This window comes from Erithacus rubecula (assembly GCF_903797595.1).
Source record: "Erithacus rubecula genome assembly, chromosome: 8".
Lineage (NCBI taxonomy): Eukaryota > Metazoa > Chordata > Aves > Passeriformes > Muscicapidae > Erithacus > Erithacus rubecula.
This window is the reverse complement of record NC_136659.1, coordinates 8,255,570-8,282,788: the sequence shown is the minus strand read 5'-3', so window position 1 is coordinate 8,282,788 and position 27,219 is coordinate 8,255,570. Positions and strand designations below refer to the sequence as shown.

Sequence of the window (27,219 nt, the reverse complement as noted above, 5' to 3'; positions counted from 1 at the left end):
TTAGACTAGATGGAGACAAGTGACAAGTTTTGCCTGGTTTAATAGATTTGGGTAAAGAAAGTAAAAACAGACAAATATTTTGCCACAACAGTTTCACTTGGCTGATGGATCTACTTCTTTCTATTGAACACACCTGCTAAAAAGTGCATTTACCTTTTCCATTGAGCACACCTGCTAAAAGCCACACCCTGCACTGACTTTTCAAGCAGTGCAACATAACTATACTTTCCATATTAACATTTAATGTATGAAACCATGAGAGAAACTTGTTTCTGCAGGAAAATGGAAATGGTTTAGAGAAAGTATGGGTTTCAGAAGGAGATGCAGGAGTTTGAATATGAGCTGTGCCTTCTCCCATACTTCTGTCCATCCAAATATTCCTCTGCATTCAGGAGTCTGAAGAGCACCTCTGTATCACCAAGCAGGCAGAAGTGCTCTTAATAACTCAGGCTTGAAAGCAATATTTACCTGCCTAGAAAGGTGACTTCTTACACACTTGGGCTGTCATTTTAGCTTGTACCCATGAGCATTAAGTGGCTGTGAAACTCCTCTTCTTGGAAATACAACAGCTGTAAACAAAATGTGCTATTAGAGTACCAGTGGCAGTGCATGTCAGAATATTATCATCACTGAATCAAAATGCAGTGCTGTTATCACAAGCCTTAGCCATTTCAGACAGCATTACATAATGGCAAAATATTTTTGGGGGAGGGGGGAGAAATTAAAACTCTCCCTTTGGTTTTAATCTCCCTCTTGTTTTATCTGTGGTTTAAAACTGTGTCAGGTATATATCAAAAACACCCCTTCCCTAGAGTATTTAGTTTACAATTTCATTAAATAATGGAAGTGTGCTTCCATCCAGCTAGGAAGGAGAAGGATTAAATAAAAAGCACTGTTCTAAAATCCAGTAACAGTAGTGTAGCCTGTCTCCATGCTCTGCAAATGAGGTAGCCATGGAAAAGCTTGTTATTAGTGTGTAATATCAAAACTGATAAACTATTAGTGTTTTGTCAGGCATGATAAATGCTAAACATTTTCCTCTGCAGATCGCCTCAACAAGAACTGTGACTGTTTTTAGACACATCTGGCACTGCAGATTTTTTTTTCCATCCTGCATTTCAGTGATTTAAAAGGCCTTGGCTGGGCAGAAGGATGTCAGCTGTTTGGTTTAAAATACTGTTATAAGAGTCAATAAGATTTAAAGAGGCAGTAGGTAAAATTCCAGCCTTGCTTAAAGTAGTGGGAGAGTGGCTATTGAGTTTAATGGCTTTGAGATTCCTCTGTGTGGTTTTTGGTCCATTTTTATTCTTGGTAAATTTTCCATTTCCCAGAATTGCCCTTTCTTTTTCATTCAGCTTGTTCTGCTTTCAATATTAGCTCTAGGAGTAAGCGTGGAGTTAAAATACCAAACCCTTTATTTCCACAAATGCCATCTTTCCAGCTCACTTCAGTGGCACTGCTGCAAGACAATAATAACAGGTGTGGAAAAATAGTAGATGCAGGTATTCATTTATTTAAAAATAATGTTCTTAATAGACTTTTCTCTCTGTGCTTGAAAATGAGCAATAATGAATTCCAGCAGCAGGTTTTACTTCAGTGGCATTTTATATTTTTTTATCCATTTTCTCCTACACTTAAAATTGGGAATAGTAAGGGATGTCTCTTCAGCTCCAGGCATGGGAAAGGATGCACACTCCTGTTTACCAAGTAGGAGTTTCAAACATGTAATCTGCTGAAAGCCAACCATCTGAGCAGCCACAAAAGGTTTTAACAATACACTGGACTGATACAAAAAGCAAGGTTGTAGACAGTGTGGACCCATTGCCATCACAGTTTTACAATGCAGGACTCAGGGCAAAGGAGTGAGTAAAAATAGCACCAAACCACGGAGGATTCATCCCTCAGCAAGTGTAGCATTTGATTTGTAAGGAGGAGTGATCACAGGTTTGCAACATGTCAATAAAATGTTTCTGAGCATAACAAAACTTTTCTGAATAGCCTGAACAAAAGCAGTGGAAAGTATGGCTGAAACCATGCTTTTAGCCAGCTACAGACATATTTCTGAGTAGTCACAGGCCATTCAGGGTCATGTTCTGGCAACTAAAATAAGCAGGATATTCACAAGGGATTTGCCAGGCATGTGATTCAGGAAGTGTACAAAAATACCACATATAGGAGTCAAGTATTTTTATTTCCATCTCCTATTTTCTCACACACTTCCCCCAAATTCTGCAGCTCTTTCTTTAGTTTCCTGGATGAATCCTCTCAGGCAGCATGTCTTTACAAGCACAGATGCTACCTTGGAAAAAAAGAAAGGAGGGAAGGGAGCCAAATGGGTGTCACACTTCAGCTTGGCAGCATCTTGCCAACATGTGCCCCGAAAAAAAAGGACTGATTTTAGTAATCAAACTGAATATAAAAGCAGTGCAAAACTAGGACTGTAAAACCTTCAGATTGTCAGAAGGACTGAAGGAAATGCCTTGTAGGCAGAGTGATATCCCTGACCTACTTGTCCACTCTGTCACGTACCTGGGTAACCTTTTCTTATCCAAGCCTCCCATCAAACCTCTGACAGTTTTGCCATTCATACTTGCTTTCAGTTGTAATTTTCTGAGTTTGTTTGAAGTGTGAAACCAGAAAGTAAAGTCTTATAGCACCATGCTGGCAGACCTAAATATAAGTCAGAGACCTTTTCAAGCACTGCTTCTCTGTGGAAAACAATCCATTCAGAGCTGGAGTTCCTATTGGAAATTAGGGGGCAGCCTGGTAATTGGATTAGGGTGTGCTTTTATGTGTAGCAGCTTCTCAAGAGGAAGTTCCTGCTTTGTTTCATTGATTGCCTGCCTGATCTTTCTGCCAGTAAAAGCCATGAACTCAGCTGAAGGGGAGAGGATGGATGGAAAATGCAGCTCTGTGTTATGGAAGATGTGCCTGTTCCCTGGGTATGATCAGGTGGATACAGGTTGTAAGTGCATCTCCACACAAACTGGAAGCATGCTTTGTTAATCTACAGTTTAATTGCTTAAAAGCAATTTCTATCAGTGTAGTCCCTAAAATCTGGAAGAGCTGCTAGTTGCACCAATGCATAAATTCCTGCATAGGTGCCAAAGAAGGGAAAACTTCAGGACATCTGGGGTTGGCTGTGCAAACTGGAGACCTGTGGAGTCTACATTGTTCTAGAGATTGGAGGGAAAAGGAAGAAACCATATTTGACTGCCACATTTCCAGAGAGGGTTTGGAAATATCAGATTAAATTTACAGGTGTGATCCTGGGAACATGCCAAGCTCAATCATACTTGATAATAACAGAAGTTAATGTGGCAGGAATTGCAAGGACATAACTTAGGGCACAGCAGTGCTGCTCAGAGAAGGCTTGCACCCCATCTCTCCAATTTCATCATCCCCAGTGAGGAAAAGATATGTCCTAGGTGGGCAAGACGAATCCTGTTTTTTTCTGGATGGGCTCCCATTTTTCTGCTCGAGCCCCCTCCAAGCACACCCTCAGCTGGGAGATGGAGACATCATCAGTCAAGAGACTGTCCCCTGGGGCAGCACCAGCCAGACAATCCTGCTCCTTCCACACATCAATATTCCTGACACCCCTCTTAAAACTTAGGTCATGCATATCCATCTACTTTCCAAAAAGTGTCAGAAGGATACAAATATCCCTTCACTATTTTTAGAGCCGTATCAAAAGTATTTATCAGCTTTCTGGCAGCTCGTCCCATTTGTCATAGTTGATGCAGCAGAGGGTGAGGTGCTCTGGAAAGGCACTGGGGGGTGGATGAAGCTCCATGAGCTGAGACAACAGTGAGGGTGACTCCTGGGAGTGCCTGCATCAGTGTGCAGGTAACGTGTTCATCAGCCTCACGTTACATTTTCATAGCACTGTTTTCATAGCACTGTTGGTTTTTACAAGGCAATGTATTCAGGTTGAAACTTTGCCCACATACCATCTGCTTCAGCCTTATCTTCTTTGACAAGAAAGCTGAATATATAATGTCCACTTGGCTTTCCTGGTGTTACATAAGGTTGTGGTTTTGTGTTAGGTTTGCAGTTTCTGAGCTCCTCAGCAGCTCCTGCAACATGCTCCTGCTCTTGTTTTCAAGTGGAGAATCAGTGACAAAAATCAATACCATCTTCATAGCTATAATGAATGTGACCCACAGGCTTTTTTAGGATGACCACAAGCTTCCATCATCTGTCCAAGGCCTATTTGCAAATATTGATTGGTATTGCAGATTATCTGCAGCCATTTCATGTGAAATCTTAAGGTCTTGCAGTTTTGCTCTCTGCGCTCGGTTTGCTATCAAAGGTACATCTATAAATCACAAGACCCACCCAGAGACACTATTGATAGCCAAGGCTGCTGAATTGTGAAAATCAGGTGTTTCAGGGGTTTTTTAGCTGCTTAAGGAGGATGGTTCTCAGCCAGCTCCAACTGAGGGAAAGCACTGCTTTGGAATCGAAGCAGACTCTGTTTACTTGAAGTGGGGGGGAAAAAAAGTGGGACCTTCATATGCAAATGTATGGCATTTGGAAATGTCATATAGCCACATCTACATATAAATAAGCTGCTCTGGAGTGCTGCACTAGCCAGGCTGCTTTGATATAGAAATTGCATAGTAGCACACAAAGCAGAAACAGCAGGACGCCTCTCCGTGAAGTTCGGGGAGTTTTGTTCCTTAATCATCACATAACTAAGTTAACTGATAGTGCTGTGTCACTGCAGTGCTGGACTGGGAAGGGTTGTGAAGAGCTGCTGGTTGGTGAGAATTGTGTGTGTGCAGTAGAGATGGTGGTCTGTCTCCTGTGCTCCAAAAGACAGCACTGAACATAGAGGTATTCCACTGGCAGTGTCCCTCCTAGCATCCTCTGCAGATCCATGCCTGCTTTCTCTGAAGGAGACACAATTTGATTGTATAAAGAAGCATCTTCTGCTGCTAACATCCACATACTGGGGTGGTATTTCCATCTCTGTTCAATCTGGTATTAAACAGTAAATTGAAACTCAGGCGTACTTTGTCAGAGGGGAGGGCATAGAGAGGAGCCCTGATCTGGTTGTTCCTGCCCATTTCTTACCCCCTCCAGCACTGGCACTAATGAGTAGCTGGAGGAGAGGTGGATGGGAGAGAAAACAGCCTTTGGCTCAGCTGTTGGGAGGAATTTCTCACAGAGGGTGACACTCTCTCTGCTGTCCTGTGATGGATCCAGCACTCGCCCCTCTGCCTGCAGGCACGCAGCCTAATTGGAGGGAACCTCACAAATCTCTAAACTGACACCAACTCTTTTTCAACACAGAATTACAATAATAATAAGGTTAACTCATCCTCTAAGGGCTCTGTCATGAGCTGCCTAAGGAGATCATACACAAGGAGATAAACTGTGACTTTGTTTCTTTACACTGCTGGTTTCTGAAGGAGGAGGATGCTGCTCCCACAGGGCTGGTGGCATCTCTCTTAGGCAGGAGAATCTGAGTGAAGGGAACATCAGCAGCTTGCCAAAAACAAAGAGAAGCTGAGTTAGCACCAAGAGGGATTTAATGTATTCCAAGAATGGAGTTAACACAGATTTGTTCAATCCTGAAACAAAAGAAGGCAGCACAAACTGTAAGAACCCCTTTACCCAGGGCTTTGATAAATCCACAATACAGCCCTGCATCATTAAATCACAACCTAGCAATGATTGCAGCCCCCACAGCAGTGGCCATAAAGAGCTCTGTCTGTGTTAGTTCATCCACAAAATTGTGGGGAGGTGGCCTGGGGACAGCTGACACAGAGATGACACAGGGACCTCCCCAGTCTGCTGGCTTGGGGAGCAGCAGGTGCTGCTGACATGTGGGGACGAGGAGCTCAGGGCATCATCCACCTCTGGATGTCCTGGAATCAAGAGAGGAGTACAGAGGGAGAGCTCAGGGCATCATCCTCCTCTGGATGTCCTGGAATCAAGTGTGAAGGGTCAGGCATCTGTTAATTCAAGGGGACAACAGACACTGTGAAAAAAAAAGGGTAAAAAAAAGACAGGAAAACAGTACTGGCTTCATTTTGAGTAGACAAATGGTCTTGTTATATATGCAGGAAAATGATTAACAAGTTGCTTGATTTCAATCAGTTTTCTCAAAGAAGGAAGATATATTCACAGATGTTGTAAATAAAAGTGCTTCTTGATTTCCGAAGTTCAGCAACAGCTTTAACATATATAGCATAGCCCCCGTATATATGCTGACAAGCTGAAAGTATTTTGTTCTCCATTTGAACATCTGGGGATTATTAGTGTCTTAATTCATTGGTTTCTATTATTAATTATGGCAGCAGGCTGAATAATTAGGATGCATTGCTGCAAAGACAGAGCACAATATTTTTTTTCAAAGTGCGCTAGGACATCTTGCCATCATCTCAAACATAAAAAGCTCTAGATTATTTTTAAAAAAGGAAAGTGGATTTTATCTTATTCCAGGGAACTGATTTGCATAGGGACATTTAAAATTAATAAATTACTGTGTTCAGCAAGCCTATTTTGTGCCTGAGAAAAGAAGTGAATGTAATTTATTTCACCATGTTCCATTTCTCTTTTTCCCCTTGGTGAAGCAGCTAATATGGGAAGGGTATTTTTTGTGCAGTTCATGTAGAAAAACTAGCTTCAAGTTTGCACTTGGAGTGGCTGCAGGAAGAATTTAGGCTCAGGCTGCAGCATAGTGGTGCCAGACATTTTCAGCTGACATTTGGTGTCTCATTTTCCTCTTGCTCTCAGGGAGAGTGGGCTGGTGAGCTCCCTCTTGAGCAGCAGCAAGCACTTCCTTCGGAATTCTCACTCAACGCCCACCCAAACAGTGATTTTCAGTTGCTTGCACACATTTTGCTCACTGTGAAGAGGCGCTGTGTAATTGTAAAAGCAGGGTTTCAGGAGGGGGGGATGTGAGGGCTGGAGGGGCTGGCCCTGAGCAGCAGTGCAGGGTGCCCGTGCAGCAGGGCAGGTTTGCCAAGGATGCTGCAGCTTGGAGCTGGTCAGCAAAGACCCTGGAGAAATCTGTTCTCTCACCAGAGCTGGGATTTGTCATGGCAGTTTGTCTTGGGTTGCAATACAGGATGTGGCCAGAAATGTATATTCTATCACCATCTGTTGAGCCGGGTGGGGCAGTGACCCTGATCTCCTGGCACATACTATCTGCTAATGGCCCATCTTTAAAACCATCTGGGGCAATCATCTTTATCTTTTCCACAACCCATCCTCCCTCCAGGAAGATATCATCTGCTGCTGGCCCATTCAGTGCCACTGTGTGACTGATAAAATTACATCATCCCACTGAGAGATGCTCCAGCCAGGGGGAGGAGCCAAGCCTTTCCTACCTTGAGAAAAAATGAGGTTTTGAACAACAAGGTACCTTCTTTCCACTGGATTCCAGAGGAAAGCCAGACCTTTCCACATCATCCCTGGACCTTCAGAGGAAAACTGCACCTTCTACAGGAGCACTGCTCCAGCTGAACCACATCTGCCACTGCAGGGGGACTGTAGCCACCATTTAATGGGACTGCTACCAACACCCTGACTGACTGACAGTGTGTCAGGTTGGATTCTGACTCTGTCAGTGTTTTGGGATTGTTCTTTGTAATACTGTATTTCTATTTTAATTTTCTTAGTAAAGAACTGTTATTCCTAATTGCCATATCTTTGCCTGAGAGCCCCTTAACTTCAAAATTATAATAATTTGGAGGGAAGGGATTTATATTCTCCATTTCAAAGCGAAGTTTCTGCCTTTATTGGCAGACACTGTCCTTCCAACCAGGACACAGTTCTTCATTACAAGGGAGTGGAAAGCCTGCCTGAGGACTTCATCCCTAAGCTGCTGTGGGACCTCATTCCCATTGGATGCTATTGAGGAAGGGGGGAATGCCCTCAAATCTGTTAAAGCAGTTCTGCACTTTCAGAGGGAGCAGCACCATTTCCATCCCTCTCCTGGACTTTTGAACCATTCCTGCAGATGTTCCTGGCCTGAGAAAGTTCCCTTTTGCATCCAAAGAGCAGCAGTTGCTGACTCTGTGAAGTCTGAAGATGAGCAACATAAACTACCCCTAATCTCAACCACACAGTTCAGATTCCCACCCACAGTCAATCAACTTCAGCTCTTTCCCAAAATTCAGGGCATCGTGTTCCACAGGTAGATACTCTCTGGATGTTTGTTTTGATTTCAGACAAGAATTGCACAGGAAGTCTCTTTGATGCAGAGCAGAAGAGCTTTGTTAAGAAGGTTCCCAGTGCTGTACTCTGCAGCATCTTTTTGGAAGAGCCAGCAGGGAGGGAAAAGGAGGGAAGGGGATTTACTTCCAAGAGGGGTTGAGAAGGTTAAAGACATAGACTTGACCCCAGAATCCCTTTTTCCCTTCATATGTCCTCAGCTGATGTGATGTGTAAGGAGTCACTACTTCAATATCAGCGAGAGCTTCCGTCTGCAAATTTGACTGACCTCAGCAGTATTAAAGGATTAAATTATTATGGAAGTCAATTTGCCTTAACCACTTTTTCCAATGAGATAGGTGTCAAAATAGCTTCTGCTGCACATCATTCACTGCCTCATCCCTTATTTGATTAAATACATGTGTGTATATGTATTTTCAGGCCTTCTCTTGGTCCAGGGATGACTGTACACTAGGTGTTAACATTGTACATGAGCCAATATTTTCTCATATGGGCATAGCCTAATAGTTATTCTGTCCAAAGCTCCAACTTTACCTGCTGTACATCAGCCAAAATGCTAACATCAGAATTTACATGGCCCTCTACTCTGCTAGCTTGAAATCACCTAGAAAGTCTCACTGATTCACTCATGAAGAATGACAGAATTATCAGCCCTGCAGAACTAATTGTTAAATGCCTGGCAGTCAGTTCTTGGACACAAGAATCCTATTTTTGCCTAGATTTTAATTTTAATTTCTCTAAAGTGGATTGTAGGACCTTAGGTCTGGAAAGAATTTTCTGGGCACTCCAGACAGTACTTCATATAATCCTCATCAAGGGCACTAATGGATTTATTCCTTTGTCAGTGGCACTGGTGCACATGTTTGGTTGTGGAACAGCAGCTCCACGTTTGCTCAGATGGGAGCTGGGGACCAGAGGAGGGTTTGGCTGCTTTGTTTCCATCACTTGCAGAGTCACATCCTGCCACCAGGCAGACTGCTCCAGCTTTTGAATTTCAGCTTTCACTGAAGCAGTTACCTGAGAATCTGAAGGGTGTGCATTCAACTCCCAAACACCGAAGGAAAGCCATGTAGCTAAACCAGAAATTAAAACTAAAATGACACAAAATATATTTGAAATAATTCTTCTGCACTGCCTTCATGAAAGACAGGAACAGACAGGGATATTGAGGAATTGAGACAATACAGCTTTGAATAATTTATCTAACATTTCTGAAGACAATCCATCAGGAAAAGCAAGGTCACTGAGTGGGTGGCCAGCCACACTAGATTTATCCCAGACAAATAGTTCATCATCTCAGCTTCTTCCTGCCATCCACAGAGAGCCTGGAGAGCAAGGGTTCAGCTGGGAGACTTTTCCAGTGAGAGAGATGATTTCAGGCTGTTTCAGGCTACACACAGTAGCATCTGGCCTCCACGCACTTAAAAATAATGTGTTTTGACTAGTGTGTCTTATTTGATAGGCTATCATCTCTTGTGCTGGCACTAACAAGAGATGTGAACAATATGAAATGTCATGTTAGGCTAAAGATGAAAAAAATGCTGCAGAAATGCAAAAGATGTTGGCTTCATCAAAGTGACTTTTTCGATCAGAAAAGTGCTTCAAGAAAAAGATTCTTGAATACAATTGATCTGGAGGGTGAGGGTGTATTTCTTTTTTTGAAATAAATAGGACAAGCATTTTGAGAAACATGGCAGGAATTTCTTTTGTCCAGAGATAGGAGAGACTGACCCAATCAGTCCAATGTTTATCTCTAGTCTTTACATCTGGCTTCTGCCTCAAATCCTGTCCATCACAAAAAGGTACAAATCTGTCCTTCTGGCACAAATAAAACTTGCCCACATTGTTGCCAGTTAGAATGCAGCAAGTCTAGTGTGTGGAGAGGAGCTACTGAATTTAACATTACTGAAACCTGAGTAACTCTGAATTGGGTTTGTGTCATTGCATTATGCATACAGATCTGCTGTGCTTGGAAAAAAGTGGGTTTGTGTTTAGTTTAGCTCTCTGTTGGTGTGAGGTTGGTGTGGTAGAGAAGCTCCTGAGTGTAGAGATACTGTAGTTTGATTAGTAAAAATTGCATCCAATACTGAATTGATAAATAACCCAAAGTTTTTATAAGGGTAGAAGTCTTAATTTCTTTAATTTAGGTTTATTTTTTTAAGATATGTACAGTTTTTGTTTGCTTCATAACCTCAGCATAGTTTTCATTTATATCCTCTCTTTTTAGAATCAGTTTATAGTTCTTGTTTCATGGTGATGTTAACCCTGTGATGCATTCATAAGAATTAGTATCTCATCAACAGCTGGATTGTTGAAAAGGTCCTTCCAGAGATGGGAGCAGTCAATTTTAACATGAAGGGACTTTTAAAGCCTGTCTGGGTGTTTGGGTCTCTACATTGGCTCTGAAAAGATGGATTTTGTAATGAGAAAAATAGCCTGTTTTGGAGTAGGGAAATATTTTGTGTGTGTTCAAAATGTGCTGGGAGGGGGAACTTCTCAGTCTGAACAAAACAGTGTTTTTATTGTGGTCTGTATTTCAATTAACTTAAACAGCAGATCAAACTTAAAATGCATTTTTCTCCCTCTCTGCCTTTATATAAATCCCTGACTCTTTTGGAGGAGTCATCAGTCAAAATGAGATACAGATAATTTGTGTCTAAGTTTTGTGGGCTCTTCTGGGACAGGTGACAAGTGTTCCTGTATGAAGTGTTTACTCTGAAGTGTTTTTCCTACGAATGGCAGCAAATCTTGGGCCATCTTACTTTAGATTCAGTAAAGCATTTTCCATCACAACATTATGCTCAGAGGTGTAATTACAAGTTCTGCATGATCCTAGATGTACTTTAAAGTATGCCAGGGACCTTGTTAAGGAAAACATGATTTCTACCCACTTGATTGCCAGCCCTGCAAGCCTACACACAGTGAGAGCATCTGCACATCCAGATAGGTCCTGGTCCCCCTTTCAAGCCCCAGATTAGTCTGTCCTGAAAGTTACAATTTACCCCCTTTTTTTTTTTAAGAAAATAAAAGAAAATTAAACCAAAGGATTTCATTTTGTTCTAACCACACTGCTGGCTGATCTGAGAGAGGAGGGATTCTTGCCCTGAGTCCTGGATACCTCAGTACCTGAGAAGGAGCAATCAGAGACACACACACACACAGAGCAGTCTCCTGTTCTTCAGAGAGGAAGCAAACTTCCTCTGGTAATGGAGGATTTGAAGGAAATGGCATTATGTTTTCCACCATAGAAAAAAAAATGTGTGTTAATAAGGATCTCATACTTCTTGCTGCAGTTTCCTGGACAGAAATAGATTTGAATGTGGGCCACAGCAGAGGTCAAGCACAGCCAGAACCCATCAGGCACAGTGATCACTACATGGGAATGGAGTCCCACAGGTCCTGAGCACATGGAGATCTTTGTGTGTGCCATGGGCAAGTCCACTGGTAGCTGACACATCACACATTTGTTCTGTCTGGGAGGATTTCCAGGGCATAAAGGAGCATGCAGGAAGGGGTCATCATCCTGCATATATATTTAATGTGTTGGTAGCCAGTGTCTCACTTAGAGGGTCATAGGTAGCCAAAAATGTTTCATATCAGACCAAATGGACTCCTTGTCTTCCCACCTTTTTCCTGTAGCAAAAATTCCTGGGCAAGCTGTCAGAGGAGGTTACACCATGGCTCTAACCTGCCTCCTGTCAGCAGATCCTGTCTGTGCTGTCCCAGAGACAGCTGTCAGCCCCCAGCCCAGGAATCCTCACTGCATGGTCCCTAGAGCCTCCCCCAGCCTCACAGGTATCCCAGTGGAATCAGGGAACAGGGAGAGGCACACGGGTTTGTGTTCAGCATATCTGCAATATGGCCCACAGTGCACAGGTCCTGGAAGCCCTAAGGATGAAAGAGAAGCTGCTGCTGCCAGCAGGGACATAGAGGTTGCCTGTCATTCTCATTTGCTGGGAGCTGGTCCTCTCCTGTTTTCACATCAGGGCAATATAACCAACTTTATTAGTGCAAGTGGTTAGAGACTCTTACAACTCTCCTTGGACAGCAGTGACAGAAAAGAAATTCATTATGAAAATCTGAATCTTGGATCTGCTGCACACACTTTTCCCAGAGGTGGGATAATACCTAAGCATGCCTGCTGCTGGCATGACTGGCTCAGAGGCAGAACACAAATTGCAATTGTTTTATAACACTCAGGGACTTCCTTTGGAAGATAAAAATGCTTCAACTTATTTGCGTGCAAGCTACATTTCCTCAGACATCCATCATGAGATTTCTTTTTTCTGTTTTTAATTAATCATGGCTAGAAGATAGAATCACAGAAAAAGGAGTGTTAGCATTTGAGATATCATAAATATTGGTTAAATGGGAGAATTTGCAAAAGTTACCCAGATTAATTAATACCTCGGTGGCCTACAAAATTCATGTGAGTTCATGGTGGTAACACTCTGTGTTTCAGCCTGTGAAGTTGAGCACACACCTGCTTCAAAACTAAATGAAACCTCCATTTTCCTGGCTGCATGAAGGGATTTCCCAGGATTTGCAGTCTCAGTGACTCTTTAACTGCTGCAGAAATAGGGTCAGAAAGTCAAACCAGTTCAAAGTGCTGGATGCTGTGGGATGTGGAGGAGGCCACTGGGCTTTGGGGCATGGGCATGCAGCACTGGTGATAAACTTCTCTACTTCAGCCATAAAATTGTCTTTCTGTATTTGTTCTGTTGAATTACAAAATGTATTGTAATGTATATTACATGCAAGTGTCCAGAGTCTCTCTCCCAACCTTGCCTCAGTTTTAGGAGACAGGAGACATAAAATAAAACAGAAATAATCATGTATTTTGCATGTGCTATTCTGTCATCAGATTTCTAATAGTCATGTTATTTTCTCAGGTGTCTCATTTGCTGTAATTTGACAGGAATTATGAAAGACTGAGATAAACCCTTGCAAACCCTTGCTCTTGCTTCCCATGAACATCTTTCACATCCTGTCCTTTTGGTTTTCTTTTCTTTCATATGTTGAGTTCTTTCCATGACTTCATCTTATCCTACATGGTCAGGTTAACATTCCCCTTCATCTGTGTTCACAGAGAATGCAAATAAACTGGAGGAAAGTGCAAGAGGGATCTACATCCCCTGTCCAGAGCATTACAACGGCTTCTGCATGCATGGCAAGTGTGAGCACTCCACAAACATGCTGGAACCATCCTGCAGGTAACCCTTCTCCTACCAGCCAGGGAAGGCCACACACATGGAAATACTGACTTACAGCAGCACTTAATCTACATCAGCTGTGGAAAATAATGGCAACCATGGCCCTTTGTGCTATGAAATCCATCAGACTTAAATTATTCAGCGAAGTCCCAGAAGAGTATTGAGTTATGAACAATGTTAATTGACTGTAAAGCCACCCAGTAGACTTCAGTTCTATTTAGATGTGTTTTTAAAAGCCCCCCACAAAGTACTCAGACCATGCTAGGTGCCCTCAGCCTGAGGGAGGGGGGTGCTCGTGGGGCAGCAGGTGGCTGCTTCAGCAGCAGGTGATTTTGGAGGAGGTTTGGGCAGGGAGGAAAGCCAGAATAGTGAAAAGCACTGTAGTGCTCCTGCAGTGAATGCCTCCCTGCACAGGTGCAGATATTACTTCTGAAGTCCACACAGTGTCCAGGTGGCTGGAAAAGGACTATTACACATGAAGCACCATTTTCCTGGGACACTGGAATGGGATGCAGAGATACAGAGCAGACTGTCCCCAGGGCGGAACCTCAAGCCAGCTTCTCCCAGGTCACATAGACAGCCAGGACACATTTTGCTCTTTGCAGTTTCTGCATTTTAGGTGCTCCATTCATCTGGAAAATGTCCTTTCCTCAAGGTGCTGGCAGCTGTGGGAGTGCAGGAGAAGCAAAGGGAGGAAGCAAAAGGCTTAACCCATCAGGGTTAGTGCTCCACTCACACACCTGAGAGGAGCCCAGGCCATCTGTCTCAGTCCCTGACAGTTGCTGCTGCCATTGACCTGGATTTCCACATCTTGCTTGGGCAATTAAGGGGAAACAGGGCAAGAGCTAAAACTGTAAAAGCAGTGCTTGGCCCCAGAATCGCAGAGCAGAGTGGAGATGTCAGGCTGCAGGATGGGAACTGGTGAGCAGTGCAGCAGGCAGCATCGGGGTGGATGGCTGCAGCATCAATAGAGGGGTTTTTTATAGCATCCAGACGAAATGTAAATGATGTATCCACTTTCAGAAACATCTAATCACATTTCATATGGAGCCTGGGTGATTGCTTATCACCTCCTTAGGGGTAATCTGCATAAGGAACCACAGCTCCATGGCTTTTCACCCTCCCCCACCTCCCCAAAGAAAGGGAGATATCTCAAGTATGTTGTACAAGGAACTAAATGGGTTCTCATCACAACAAGCAAGTAGTTCCACATGAAGCCGGTTATGTCGTGGTCCCCTGGGCACCTCCTGGCACTCTCACAGTGTTGTTCACTCTCACAGACCTTGGTGACACTGAGGACCACAAGTCTTCCCTCTCAGAGGCTGAGATACTCTCTTTGTGGGAGTCCATTCTGCAAGAAAAAAAAACACATAAGCTTATGCTTCAGCCACTAATTTTTTTTTCCAGATACAGTTTCTCCAGCATTCTTTGAAAGCAGCAGGTATAACAAGAAAAAAAAATATTTTTTTATTTCAGATGCGATGCCGGCTATACTGGACAACACTGTGAAAAAAAGGACTACAGCGTTTTATATGTGGTTCCAGGCCCAGTACGATTTCAGTATGTCTTAATAGCAGCTGTGATTGGAACCATCCAGATTGCTATCATCTGTGTTGTAGTCCTTTGTATTACAAGGTCAGTATCTCTGGTGCTTTACAGTAGAAAGAGAAAAGACTTCTGTTTTTCCTGCAATGTGCGCTGATTATACCGATTTCTGCAGTGACACTGCTGATAACAAATGCTATTTAATTCACCAACAAACAGAAGATATCATCTGCTCCAGCCAGCCTAGTGCTCCTTCGTTATTATGATTGAATTTTTACTTCCATCTTGATCAAACTTAGGTAGCAGTGGTGCCTACAGCAAGTTCTCTGTTTTGTATTCAGATGCTTGGACAAATATTGTTCATATAAATAAGGGGAGTATAAATACAGCAGCTGGATCAACACTTAATAAAACTAATCATATCTCCATCTGGTTTCCTTAAGGGCCCATTCCCTTAGTCCTAATCAGGCAAAGCATACAAACTTTTAAGCCTGTTTGCAACCCTGCTGATTAAATGATTTCATTAGGCTTGAGTGCATGTTCAAAGGCACTGCACTTGTTTTAGGGTCTTCCATATATGATGTACTTGGGGATTTTTTCTTAGTGAGGAGCAGAGGGTTGTGTAAATGGGAAAAGCCCCAGACTAGTACAGAATGAGAGGGGTAAATGCAATCCTTCCTCTCCATGTGCTGCTCTACTCACCCACTTGACTGTGTCACTGTCTCTGGGAGGGCTTGGGTGAAGTTCTGAGTGTCAAAAATTTACAGGCTTCTCTTAGAAATCACAAGGTGAAATTAATTCAGCTAGCAGCACTGATAAATAGCTCTTTTTAAAAGTATTTTCTTTATTAAAAAAAAAAAAAATTAAAAAGCCATCTATCATACCTCTGTATAAAATAAAATCTTCATTTCAGTCCTTATGTTGCACTACCTGGCTGGAAGACAAGTGTAGAGCATTTGTTCCTGGAAAATACCAAATAAAACCAAAATTCATAAATTCTTCTCTGGCCTAAAGGCACAAAACAAAACCTTTTTTGGCCTGACAGAGTTTATCACCTGAATGGAACTACCAAATGAGGCAGTAGATTACATGAGGTGGTACTCACAGAAGTAATTCAAACCACCAAAAATAAAGCTTGTAGGGAGAGAAAGAAGGTGGTGCAGTAACTGATAATGGAATAAATGTGTATTGTTTTGTCAAGTGACTCTAGTTTTGTCACCTTGATGCAGTGAGCAAAGTACTTTATCCTGAAGAATGAGGACAGGGAGCTCTGAGTGATCTGGTACTGTAATGCAAATTACCCATCACACTGTTTTCATACAGAGAACAGTGCCTTTCCCCCACACTTCCTCACCAAGTCAATTTATGATCTTTTGACTTCTTTCTGTAATGCATGTAATTACTGCAGAGCATCCTCCATCCCAGCATAATGATTTGAGATACATTTGCAGAAGTGTGCTCTGAAGTGGCCTAAGAGAAAGCCACATGACCAGAGAGCATTGTGGCAGCATATGCATAAGCAATTGAGTTTTTGAAGTTGTCTGCTTTGGAGAACCTGACTGTACTGGTTTGAACTCCACACCCTGAATTCTTGAAAGTGCTGAAATCACCTTGCCAGGTTCCTGGGAGAAAGAAGGGAAACTTCACTCAGAGGGCACTGGAGCCAAATTCTTTGCTGCTTCAGTGCAACCTCAGCTAATTAATTTATGGAGAGAGTTTGGTGCACTGAATCCATTTCAGCCTCACAGAACTATTGTAATCTTCCAGCTATCATTACTGTTGTTGCTCTTAAAATTTTACCTGTACAGTGGTGCAGATCTGTGGGGGTGTCCTCTATTGCTGGAAGGCTCTGAGCAAGTCCTGGGAAGTTTTAGGGTTGCTGCACAGACACTTTAATCTGAATAAGCAGGCTTCTGGCAGCTGAGGTTTGACCCTGCCCCTTCCTCTGTCTCCTGGGCACTTGGCCCTCCCAAGTTGCCACTTCTGTAGCCACACAGTCAACAGAGCCAGAGGATGGACTCAGCTGAAAATGCAACCAACAGAAGTGATGATGATTGGGTTGAAGTGCTTGGCTGCTCATCACTAGTGCCAGCAATGGCAATAACTTTCTGGGGAGGAGCAGGGAACCAGAGGCCAAGAGGTAAAACAGCAAGGCACAGGCTGCCCAATGATTTCTAGCTTAGAGATAAGGCAAAAAAAAAAAAAAAAAGAGGCAGTGATAAAAGTGAAGAAAGATGGCAAATAATGCAGGTATAGCCTAGTGTCATAATGATTCTCAGCAGTTTTCTTTACAGCTTTGCATTTTTAGTGCTTCCCTAATGTTTAGTCACAGCAGCTTATTTATGTGAAGAAATAACTTGATTAAAAATGAATGCATAACGTGTTTTACCTGCTATGAATCACATTGTGAGTAACTCGAGCTCTAGCAAAGCTTCAGTGGAGGGAGGGAGGGAGGGCTGCCTGTGCTCCAGTACCTGGTTTACATCGATGTAGCTGCTGTGTTCATAAATGAATGCTCCCCACACACAGTGCACTACAAAGGACCTTTGATTAAAGAGTTAAGGACTGAGGAAAACCTATCACTCACTTTTAGCAGATGATTAAGTCTCAAAAGCTGGTTAAATGCCAATGCCCCCCTTAAAGACCCCCTGCTGCACTTCAGACACAGCCCACCTGTAAATGCAATAGCATTGTGTGTTAGCAGCCTGGGTAATGTACAATTGAAACATGGGTATTTTTGGTTTCAAAGATGCTTTTCTATCATCTTAATTGGAGTCATCTCTACATTTGAATTGATTTCTCTCGACCTTGAAGTGACTGTGTAGATACTGTCAGTGTTGGTTTGGGAAAAGTGCCTATGAGATGCTCATCTTGCTTCCAGCTGGAGCAGTTGATAGCCACCATGCACCCCTGGGACTGCTGGCCATCCTCATCATCCCCCAGCCTCCTGGCTCCTCCATGTTTCACAGAAAATGAGCCTCCTTGTGCCCACCGTGCCCTGGCTTCCTGAGCCAGCTTCAGAGTGCTGGGGCAAGGCAGGGCTGCTAAATCCAGGTGCTGGAGGAGCCCTGGCTGTGGGTGGGGCTGTCTCAGCTGGTGGAAGTGTCTACAGAGCAGCAGGAGGGGCTGTGCAGGGCAGTGACCAGCCTGTGTTTGCTAACAGCAGCTCCCTGACTCACTCCCAAAGTTTGATGGCCCTTTCAGGGAGCTCACAGTGCACAGTGTGTCTGTCATGAGATCACAGAGCAGCTGCAGTCTGCCCTAGCTCTGTAATGAGAGCTGTGCTGTGACCCCCAGAGTGCAGGAGACACAGGCTGGTTTTTCCTGGAGCAGTGATTGCAGCCTACTTCACTGCTGCCCAGGCAGGAACAGGCAAAATATAGCCCACAGCCATACAGCTTCTCATGAGGGGGTGGTCCTGGTGGCTTAAAAGTGAGCCAAGTCAGGACAGTCTGACCCATATTTTGCTAGACACTTATGTAATTGTATTCCAGCACTTTTTAAAAATGCTTCCTAAGTTCTTATGCTCTTGTTTAGCCTTTCAGTTGACGTCACAAAGCTATAGCATCACTCCCATTCAACAGGGGGATGGGGGAAATTACTTTCTTTATTTTAATGGGTAAAAATCTATTTGACTCTGTTCTGCTCTTAGTTGACTCAGAGCAGCAGGCTATAAGTGCTTTAAGCTCTCACTGCATTGAGGTGGGCTCTCTTTAGTGCATAACCCATAGGGTTTCACCAGGTGCTGCTGAAAGCCCTCCTCTAACAGAAGAACAAGTCAGCCCCATACAAAGGGAATGTTTTTCCATGTCAGTGTGCTCTGGAGTGTTGTGGGCCCTCTTCCCATGGCACTCCAGGAGGGTGTTTCAGCCTCTGTTGTGCAGCTGCCCACAGTTATTACCACAACCACCTTGGCTTTCAGCTGATTGGAACACCCTGTGGCCTCCACCTGGGATTAAACTTGTCCATGCTTTCTGCCTGAGGGTGCCTTTCCATGAGAGGGAGCCAGAAACACACCGTGAGATTTCCATCAGGGGGAAATGCAGCATCCCACAGCAGGTGCTGCTGCAGGTGAAAGGTTGAAAAGTGCCCTTGCTGAGGAGCACTGGAGGTCCTGAGACACAAGGGTTTTGCCCCTGCAGCTCTCCAAAGGAATGTCAGGTTGAGGGCTTTTGCTTTCCACACCAAGCCAAGGAGCTGTGGCAGCTGTAAGTAAAGGAGGTGTGTGCTCATGGGTGAAAATAAACCCATTATTTAAAGCTGGACAGCACAGTGCAGTTGAGGTCATTGTGATGCAGCAAGTGTCCAGTGTTAAGGAATCTGAACATCTCCCTTGCCATAATTTTGTTCACAGTGTGTTTTGGGGGGGGTTGTGTGTGGTTTTGGTTTTTTGTTTTTTGGTTTTTTTTATGGTTCCATTGCCATTAGCCAGCCAGTTTTGTTTCATTAAGGAGGAAGCACACTGAGGGCTGGAGGATGCCCCTGTCACCCTGGTGTCCCTGCTGCCCCCTCCACCTCTCGAGCAGATGTGTTGCTAAGAGCCCTGTATTCTCACAACTCTCTTTTCCAGGAAATGTCCCAGGAGCAACAGAATCCACAGACAGAAGCAAAACACAGGGCACTACAGTTCAGACAACACAACAAGAGCATCGACAAGGTTAATTTAAAGAGAGCATGTTTCCACAATGGCAAAACTAACTGCAGAGAGCTTGGACTACAAAATACAGTATTATAGACAAAAGATTAAGACAAGATCTACACATGTTGCCTTGCATTTGTGGTAATCTACACCAATGAGAACATGTACTACAGCTATATTTGATTATGTATGGATATATTTGAAATAGTATACATTGTCTTGATGTTTTTCTGTAATGTAAATAAACTATTTATATCACACAATATAGTTTTTTCTTTTTCATGTATTTGTTATATATAATAAATACTCAGTGATGAGAAAAAAATTGCCTTTCTTAAATTTGCTGTATCTCATAGCTGTGTATAGTCTTGGGATATTGTTTATGGACACTAACAAATCTCTTTTTTTTTCTTTTTCCAGTTCTAGTGGCAATTTTGAGTCTACTGAACTCAGTAGTAGGGTTTTGAGTTGGTCCAAGATCAGCGACAATTATGGATGTGGGAAAGGTGAAGAATAATTTAACCTACATTGAGGAGGGATAAAATATTTCAGATCCGGAGTCAACTACATTTCATCAGCCTTCTTCTCCCATGCCATCTATCTTTACTCTCCCATAGCTTAGGAAGTCTTTGCCTTCTAAATTAAATCTTAACCGAAGGGGAAATGGAAATTCTCGGTAACCGCGACGAGTGTCGGGGGTAACGTTTCCATTTGGGATGGAATTGGGTGTCTGTCAAGGTGAACCCTTTGAGAACACTTTGCAGAATCTCCAACTCTGGTCACTGGAGTGAGTGAAAATTGCTTCTCACTCTTGATTGAAAATTATTAGGTTAAAAAAGTTAATAACATAATAACAGCTGAAATGCCAGTCCCATTTGCACCTCGTGAACATGCTGATATAATTTATTTTTTCAAAGAGAAGGTGAAAAACACTCAGAAAATACCTTATGAATAACTTCATGGGTGACCCTACTCCATTAAATGTAATGAACCCAAATGCTGGCTATACCTCAGGAAAATAAGGGCATGTGTTTTGTCACATCCACTTGATGGACAAGATGCAAAGTTATTTCTGTGATAGCTGGAGCTCTCCAAAACACATCCTTTCGAGAAGGTAATTCTGCTCTAGCTTGTGCTGTGAATTTTAACAGCAGAGTGAGACTGAAGGGCATAGTGGGGTAACATTGCTGCTGCACATCCACTCCTCTAATGGAGTGCCTGGGCTCTAGTCCCACTGAGCAGCAGAACTGAGCTAGAGAGCCCTTGTGAGAGCAGGCACTGTGCTGCTGCTCTCCAGAGAGACTGCCCAGGCAGGACACCCCCAAAACAAGAGTTAGGAGCATTCCTCACTGTCATCACCATGTCAGTCAGACCTGGGGTCACCTGGGATGGTGTCTCATGAGTGTGTTTCCATTTCCTGCTTCATCCATCTGGTCACTCACAGCAGTCACCACCAGCCCCAGCAGTGACAGCCCACCCTGCCTGGCCTTCAGGCAGGGGTGCAGCAATCCTTCTACTCTAACATGACTTTTGGTCTTCCCCTCCCTACCCCAGCCTGCTTTAAAGTGAATCCATTGCATGATGTTCACACGGTCTCAGTTTTTGTCTTGTTCTGGGTTTCTTGGCTTTCTAAAGGTAATAAAAGGTGATTGGCAAGAGATGCTTCCAGACACCTGGTCTGTGCTGATTGATGGGAGTGGGAGTGGTGCTTGCACAGGCAGAGGGGCAGATGATGGCACAGGGCAGCTCTCTGGCACTGGGGTGCTGGCCCTGCAGGGACCTTCTGCTCCCTGGAGTCTAACAAGTGCCAAAACCACGTATTTTGAGCCCATTCCAAATGTCAGTCCCCCCACTGGGACTATCAGGTCTGGATTGTTTATTTCTGTTGCTTACATTAGGTACAAAAATCAAATGTTAGCATATACACATTGCCACGGAGCTATGGCAATAAACCTAATTTAAAAAGGCAAGGTTTGGCCTGGACAAAAATAGCACAGCAGCGTTTAGGAGTGAAATTAGGAGTCTGACACACTGTCTCCAAACTTCCCAACATGATGAGCCTGGCTTCTACTGAGTAGTGGCTCATTTAATCCCCAAACAGCCTGCATTTGCCAGGTGTCATTAGCAGCATCCCCAGCTGCAGGGCATGTCACAAAGCCCCACACCTCCCCAGCAAGGCCAGTGTTTAAATAGCTGCTGACAGGAAGGCAGAGAGGGGGAAAGGATTTTTGTTTTAACACCCAGGGGCAGGTCCCACCTCTTAAGGTCTTCCAGACTTAACCTTCAACATGCTGGCATGGGTACACAGTCTGACAGGAACTTGGGGTTGTACACACAGGAACAGAGATTTCTACCAAAGACATTTGCAGAAACTGTACAAAATACAGCAAATTTGGAGATGTGGGTTTTGCCTTTTCTCAAGGGTCTGGAAAATGTGTGTGTGTTAGATCCCTGTGCTGGCCAGAACTCCAGACAATGTGCAGTTTAACAGAAGATGCAGGGAGGTGGGCTGGGCACATAAGGCCATGGGGATTGTGCCATGCACCAAGGTAGAGCCCAGCTCCTCCAGCTGGAGTCACACAGAGGGGTGAAAAGGTGCTGCTGCTTGTTCTCTTCTCAGTGCACTCTTCAGCAGCACGAGCAAGGTCCCTTGTGCTGCCCATGGAGATAGACAGTCCTTGGGGAGGGCACTAGTTCATCTATTTGGGCTGTTTCTTGGGCTTTTTTGCAGGGCACTGTGGCAACTGCAGAAAACCTCAACTGCCAATACTCACTTTAAAAACCACACTAAACGACCAAATGTGCAAAAACCACTGAAAAGACCAGTATTCCACACTCAGTGTGGTGGCTTTGGGGCAACACACATGGCCCAACAGCTTGCAGTCACTTTCTGGCCTGGCTGATGCTTTACCACAAGCCACACAAAAAGGTACAAAAAAGGTAAAATTAAGAGGTAAAAATAGGACTGTTGGCACACCCATTCCCTAAGGAGCAGCCTGTCACATTTCTGGAGCACTAAACCATGTCTTTATTTTGTATGTGATGCATTTATCACAACAACGTCCTGACCTCAGCCCTCAAAATAAAGCCAGGTGTGCTACTGGCAGAGCCCCTCACCCTCCCCATCCTGGGGTGCTCAGATGGTGGCCAGCACCTTTGTGCTTTTGGATGCTGGGCTGGATCCCAGCCCCTAAGGAGCTCACCTGACTGATTGCAGTGGTGGGGCATTGTGGAGGCATGTGTGGCACACACCTCACCTTTCCCTACCCCAAATGCTGCATTACAGGACAGGCACAGCCCCATTCCTCACCATCATGGTGCTTCTCCTTAAAGTCTGATCAGATGTTCATTATTCCTTTCATCCAAAGATAATAAGACACGATTTACAGGATGTTACCATTACAGAAATATTATGATTAACGAAGGGATGCTGGACACCCAATTCTAACTGTTTGCCTCAACAGCAAAGTCACTGGGGCAGTTCCTCCTCCACCAGGTTGTCACAGCTCTGTTTTTTGCAGAGGCTGCTGTGCCAGGTGCTGGTGCAGGGAGCCCAGGTGTGCCCCATGCACAGGTTAACCCAGCGGGCAGGGGGACACCAGCACCGTCTATCGCCGCCTCCTACTTTCCACAAGCAGCCCTCAAAAAAAAGCCTCATCTTCAAAGAGCTCTCTAAAGCTGCTTTGAAAACAGAATGATTAAAGGCTATCTTCCCTCTCATCCGACATCAGACACATGGCATCCTTGCCTTCACCCCTGATTATGCATGCAGCTTCCCCCGCCCGGCTCTGCGGCAGGGAAGGTGCAGCCCCGAATTAAAAGCCAGCTTCATTACTGCACATCAAAGCCCGTGCTGTGCCTCGGCCAGCCTGGCCCTTTCTGTAATTTATGGGTGCCTGGCCAGGCTGCAGCGCTGCTTGGGAGCTTTGGAAGGCAAGCTGAGAGTGTCTAGCACTGCTGGTGGGGCTTTTCCAGAATAATCGACAACCTCAGCTGAACTTGAAGGGAGATGGAGAAACACTGGGCCATTAAACATTAAGTTTTTACAGTAATTTAAAGCTATTATTAATAATAATATAAATAGTATTAACATTTAATCTGTATTTCTGGTCTCAATGGGCCACAGCCTGGCTGATAGAACCTCTTACAATGTGCTCTGTTTGACATGAGAGCCAAAAATCTCTTTTTTTTACCCCCCCACACACACAGCATCTGGGATGCTGCACCCTGACAGTGCCACCAATGCAGCCCCTGCAAGCAGGAGGGGCAGGGGGCAAGGAGGGGCAGAAGGAACAGGAACAGCAGCTCCTACCCTGCCAGCCCTTGGGCTGATGCTTTGCTTCCAAATGCTTGTCATATTAGGTGGCCTTAATTTATTTCAGTTTCAGTTTAATTAACAGTTTTGTCACAGCAGGAGGGCTGTTAAAAACAGAGATGCACGTAAAAAGAAAAAAAAAAAGGCAAGATTTTTTTGTCAACTTTTCCTTTTTTTTTTCTATTTGCTGTACTGAATGTGAGCCACAAGGCAGTAAAATATTCCGCAGTCTCACACAGCAGCAGCCAAGCTGCAGAATAAAAAAAAAAAAAAAACATGTGAGGAATCTGCTCTATAATGCTAACGAGGTGGTACCTGCTTTGTCAATAAAATGGGAGACCCATTTCACCCAGGGAGGAGCTTTGGGGACAGTCCCTGTCCCCTCTGGTTTTCCATGGTGCAGCCACTGCCACCAGAAGGTGAAGAATGTTAAGAAAATATAGTAACACCTCATAAACTTGCCACGAGAGAAGCTTTGAGAAGGGCTTGGTTTACATTGGGTCACTAGGAAAAGAAGTGTAATTATTCAGGGCAAGATCCTCTAAATGCAGCATCATCCCCCATCCAAAATCAGCCCCCCAGCCCCGAGAGCAGCAGAGCTTTCAGCAGAGCAGGGCTGAGCACAGAGGTGAGCGAGAGCCGTGTAATGTGACCTGAATTAGCAGCTATACATAGTGCTTCCTGCATGTTTTACATTTTCAAATAAAAAGGATCTTCTTGTTTAATGGTTAATAAAAATGATTAGTGCTCCCAGGGCATGGATCCTGACAGATGCAGACCGTGCTGGAGGGACCAGCTACAAGCCACCAGAGAAGATGAAACCGATGATTTTATTTTTTTTTTTTTTTCTCGTGGAGTGCATCACCGCCAGCATTTGCAAGTTAATTTGTAATATAATTATATGTTGCTCCTGTCACAGAAGCACAGCACGTGTGTGGGGCCAGTGGCCCTGCCAGTGCCACAGCCCAGCCAGCAGTGCTGCAGTGAGGAGCAGCCAAGAGCTGAGGGGCTCTGTGAGTGTGTGCATGGATACAGACAGGGTGGGATGTATAAATACACATATGGACACATATATGCACCCAGCTGTGTGTATACACACATGCACCCCAAATACACACTTGTACAAACACATGGATATGCCTATGTGCTCGTGCATGTAATAAATACACGTGCACATACAAAAATGTGATTTTATAGAGGAAAATAAAATTATATTTGCATGATGGATACTGTGGAGAAGAGCCAGCTGACTGCCCTGCAGCACGTGCTGTGTCAAAGCCACAAAGAATAACAGGGCAGAAGAGCTGTGCCCTGCTGAGCTCCCTGTGCAGCTCCCAGCTTCCAAACAACACCAAAACCTGCCATGCCAGCCTCGTGGCAGCACTACAGCCTCACTCTGAAAGCTGGGTTGGCTTTTTCTAAACATTAATTTATTATTATTATTGTTATTTCTTTTCATGGCATGCCATGTAGAGGATTATGGTCAGTAACAGTTTTCCAAGAAATAAAGTCTATGAAAGTAATTGTTAGGAACAAGCTGCAATAGCAAATTGCTTAGTGGTTGCCATAGTGCAGCAGCACAATTTGAGATTTAATATCATTACTAATGATATTTACTTGGCCTGCAGGAGAGAGTGAGACTTGTGCTCTCTAAATGTCATTTGACTGCTAATATGTCAGGGTGCACACCCAGCCTGGCCCTGGGGAGTGACCAGGGCCAGCACTGCTGTGCTGGTGTCCCCTGCCCTGTGACAGGGGACCCCAAAAAGCCACACACGTGTGTAGCAGCAGCGCTGGGGCTCAGCTGCTCCCTGGGACACCCAAAACCAGCTCAGCTGTTCACTGATCTCTCCTGGCTCATCTACACAGACAGCTCCCTCTCCTGTTGGGCTCCTCCATGGGAGGGGGACATATTGCCTTGCTGCAAAGTGAGCCATTTAGCTTATTAAACGCTGTTAAGGGTGCCCTGAGGTCTGTGCACATGTGGGACCATCAAGAGGGAATCATTATTATTATTGTTCTTATTAGTCATAGTCATTTTCCCAGCCATGAGTCTCGTGTCCAGATGTCTTCCCATCCATCACTTAAATTTTCCGAGGCCAGCACAAAGCTGTTGTGAAGATGGACTCATCCAAGTCACACTTCAAACAGTGCAGGAGCAGAACACCCATGCAAAAATAAATATATATGTTTTTAAATTGAAAGACAAATGAAAGAAAGGGTCATAGTTGGCTAAAAATGAATTGCGCAGTGCGTAAAAGAGAAAACAGATTAGAGAAGATAACGTTTTAGTTTAAGTGTTCCATCATTATTAATTCATTTGGTGCTCTTTATGATAATACCAATCATTTGGAATTCATTTGGTGTTTATGTGGATGTCATCTCGACTCCTGCAGAAATTCCAAAGTAATTCAGCATTAATGTGCTATTAAAAATTGTTACCAGCCACTACCTTCATTACTTCACCAGCACAGCCTAATCTTTCTTCTCTCATTCTCTAAGTTCAAATCTCAGTGTTTATTTTGCTTTTATCTTTATTAGGGTTTTAAAATGTAATGTTTCTATTTAAAAATTCTCCTTATGCTGCATGAGTATTGTCTTCTTTTTGACAGCATCAAAATTATGCAAATAAAAGAGGGGGTTAATGGTGATTCTTCATTTTATTGCTGGCATGTGACTGAGAAACAACCAAAGAGGCTTCAGTTTATCATTTACAAGAGTGAATTTACCAAGCTGGTACTTGTGTGTGTAGCAGATAACAGTGAACCAAGTGAAATGACACCTGTGTGGAGGTGTTTGGGTTTGGGCACTGCAGGTGCAGGGTCCCCAGAAGGGACCAAGCTGCCACTGATGACCCTTTCCTGCACTCACCCCACCAGTGGAGCATCCCTCTGCTTCCAGCTGGGAGCACTGGGGTGGCAGCTGCCAAAATGGATGTTCTGGGTCCAAGCCCCAGCTACAGAGGAAAAAGGGCTGCACTTTCATGTAACATTAACAAAACAGAACAAAATAAATGTAGGAGATTAAATGCAAAAACCTTACATTAAAGGAATATTAATTAGCTTTTATAGTCGGGAACTTGATGGTTAGAAAATGCCAGGTTGCTGGGAAAAATAAAAAAGAAAATCCCAAGGCTGGAGTGAGCTCCCAGCTGTGCCTGTCTTGTTGTACAGCTCCATAATTACATGATCCATACTATTTTCCCCCTGGATATCTGTTTCTTTGGACCACACACATATAATGGCACACTGGGGCAGAGTGAAGCCTGGGCTTGGCAGCTCTCAGCATCCACAGCTGTGGAGTGTTGACCTTGC

General features: G+C 44.0%; 1 protein-coding gene across 1 annotated transcript in view; it reads left to right on the top strand.

Moving 5' to 3' along the window:
* The window catches only part of TMEFF2 (transmembrane protein with EGF like and two follistatin like domains 2), a 114,252-nt gene extending 93,002 nt beyond the window's left edge, over positions 1-21,250 (top strand). Inside the window, exons 8-11 of the mRNA XM_079311809.1 lie at positions 13,283-13,406; positions 14,883-15,041; positions 19,522-19,608; positions 20,011-21,250. Coding sequence (XP_079167935.1) covers positions 13,283-13,406; positions 14,883-15,041; positions 19,522-19,608; positions 20,011-20,107 — 467 coding nt within the window. The 3' untranslated portion in view covers positions 20,108-21,250. The remainder of the gene's footprint in view (positions 1-13,282; positions 13,407-14,882; positions 15,042-19,521; positions 19,609-20,010) is intronic.
* The last annotated feature ends 5,969 nt before the right edge of the window (positions 21,251-27,219 follow it).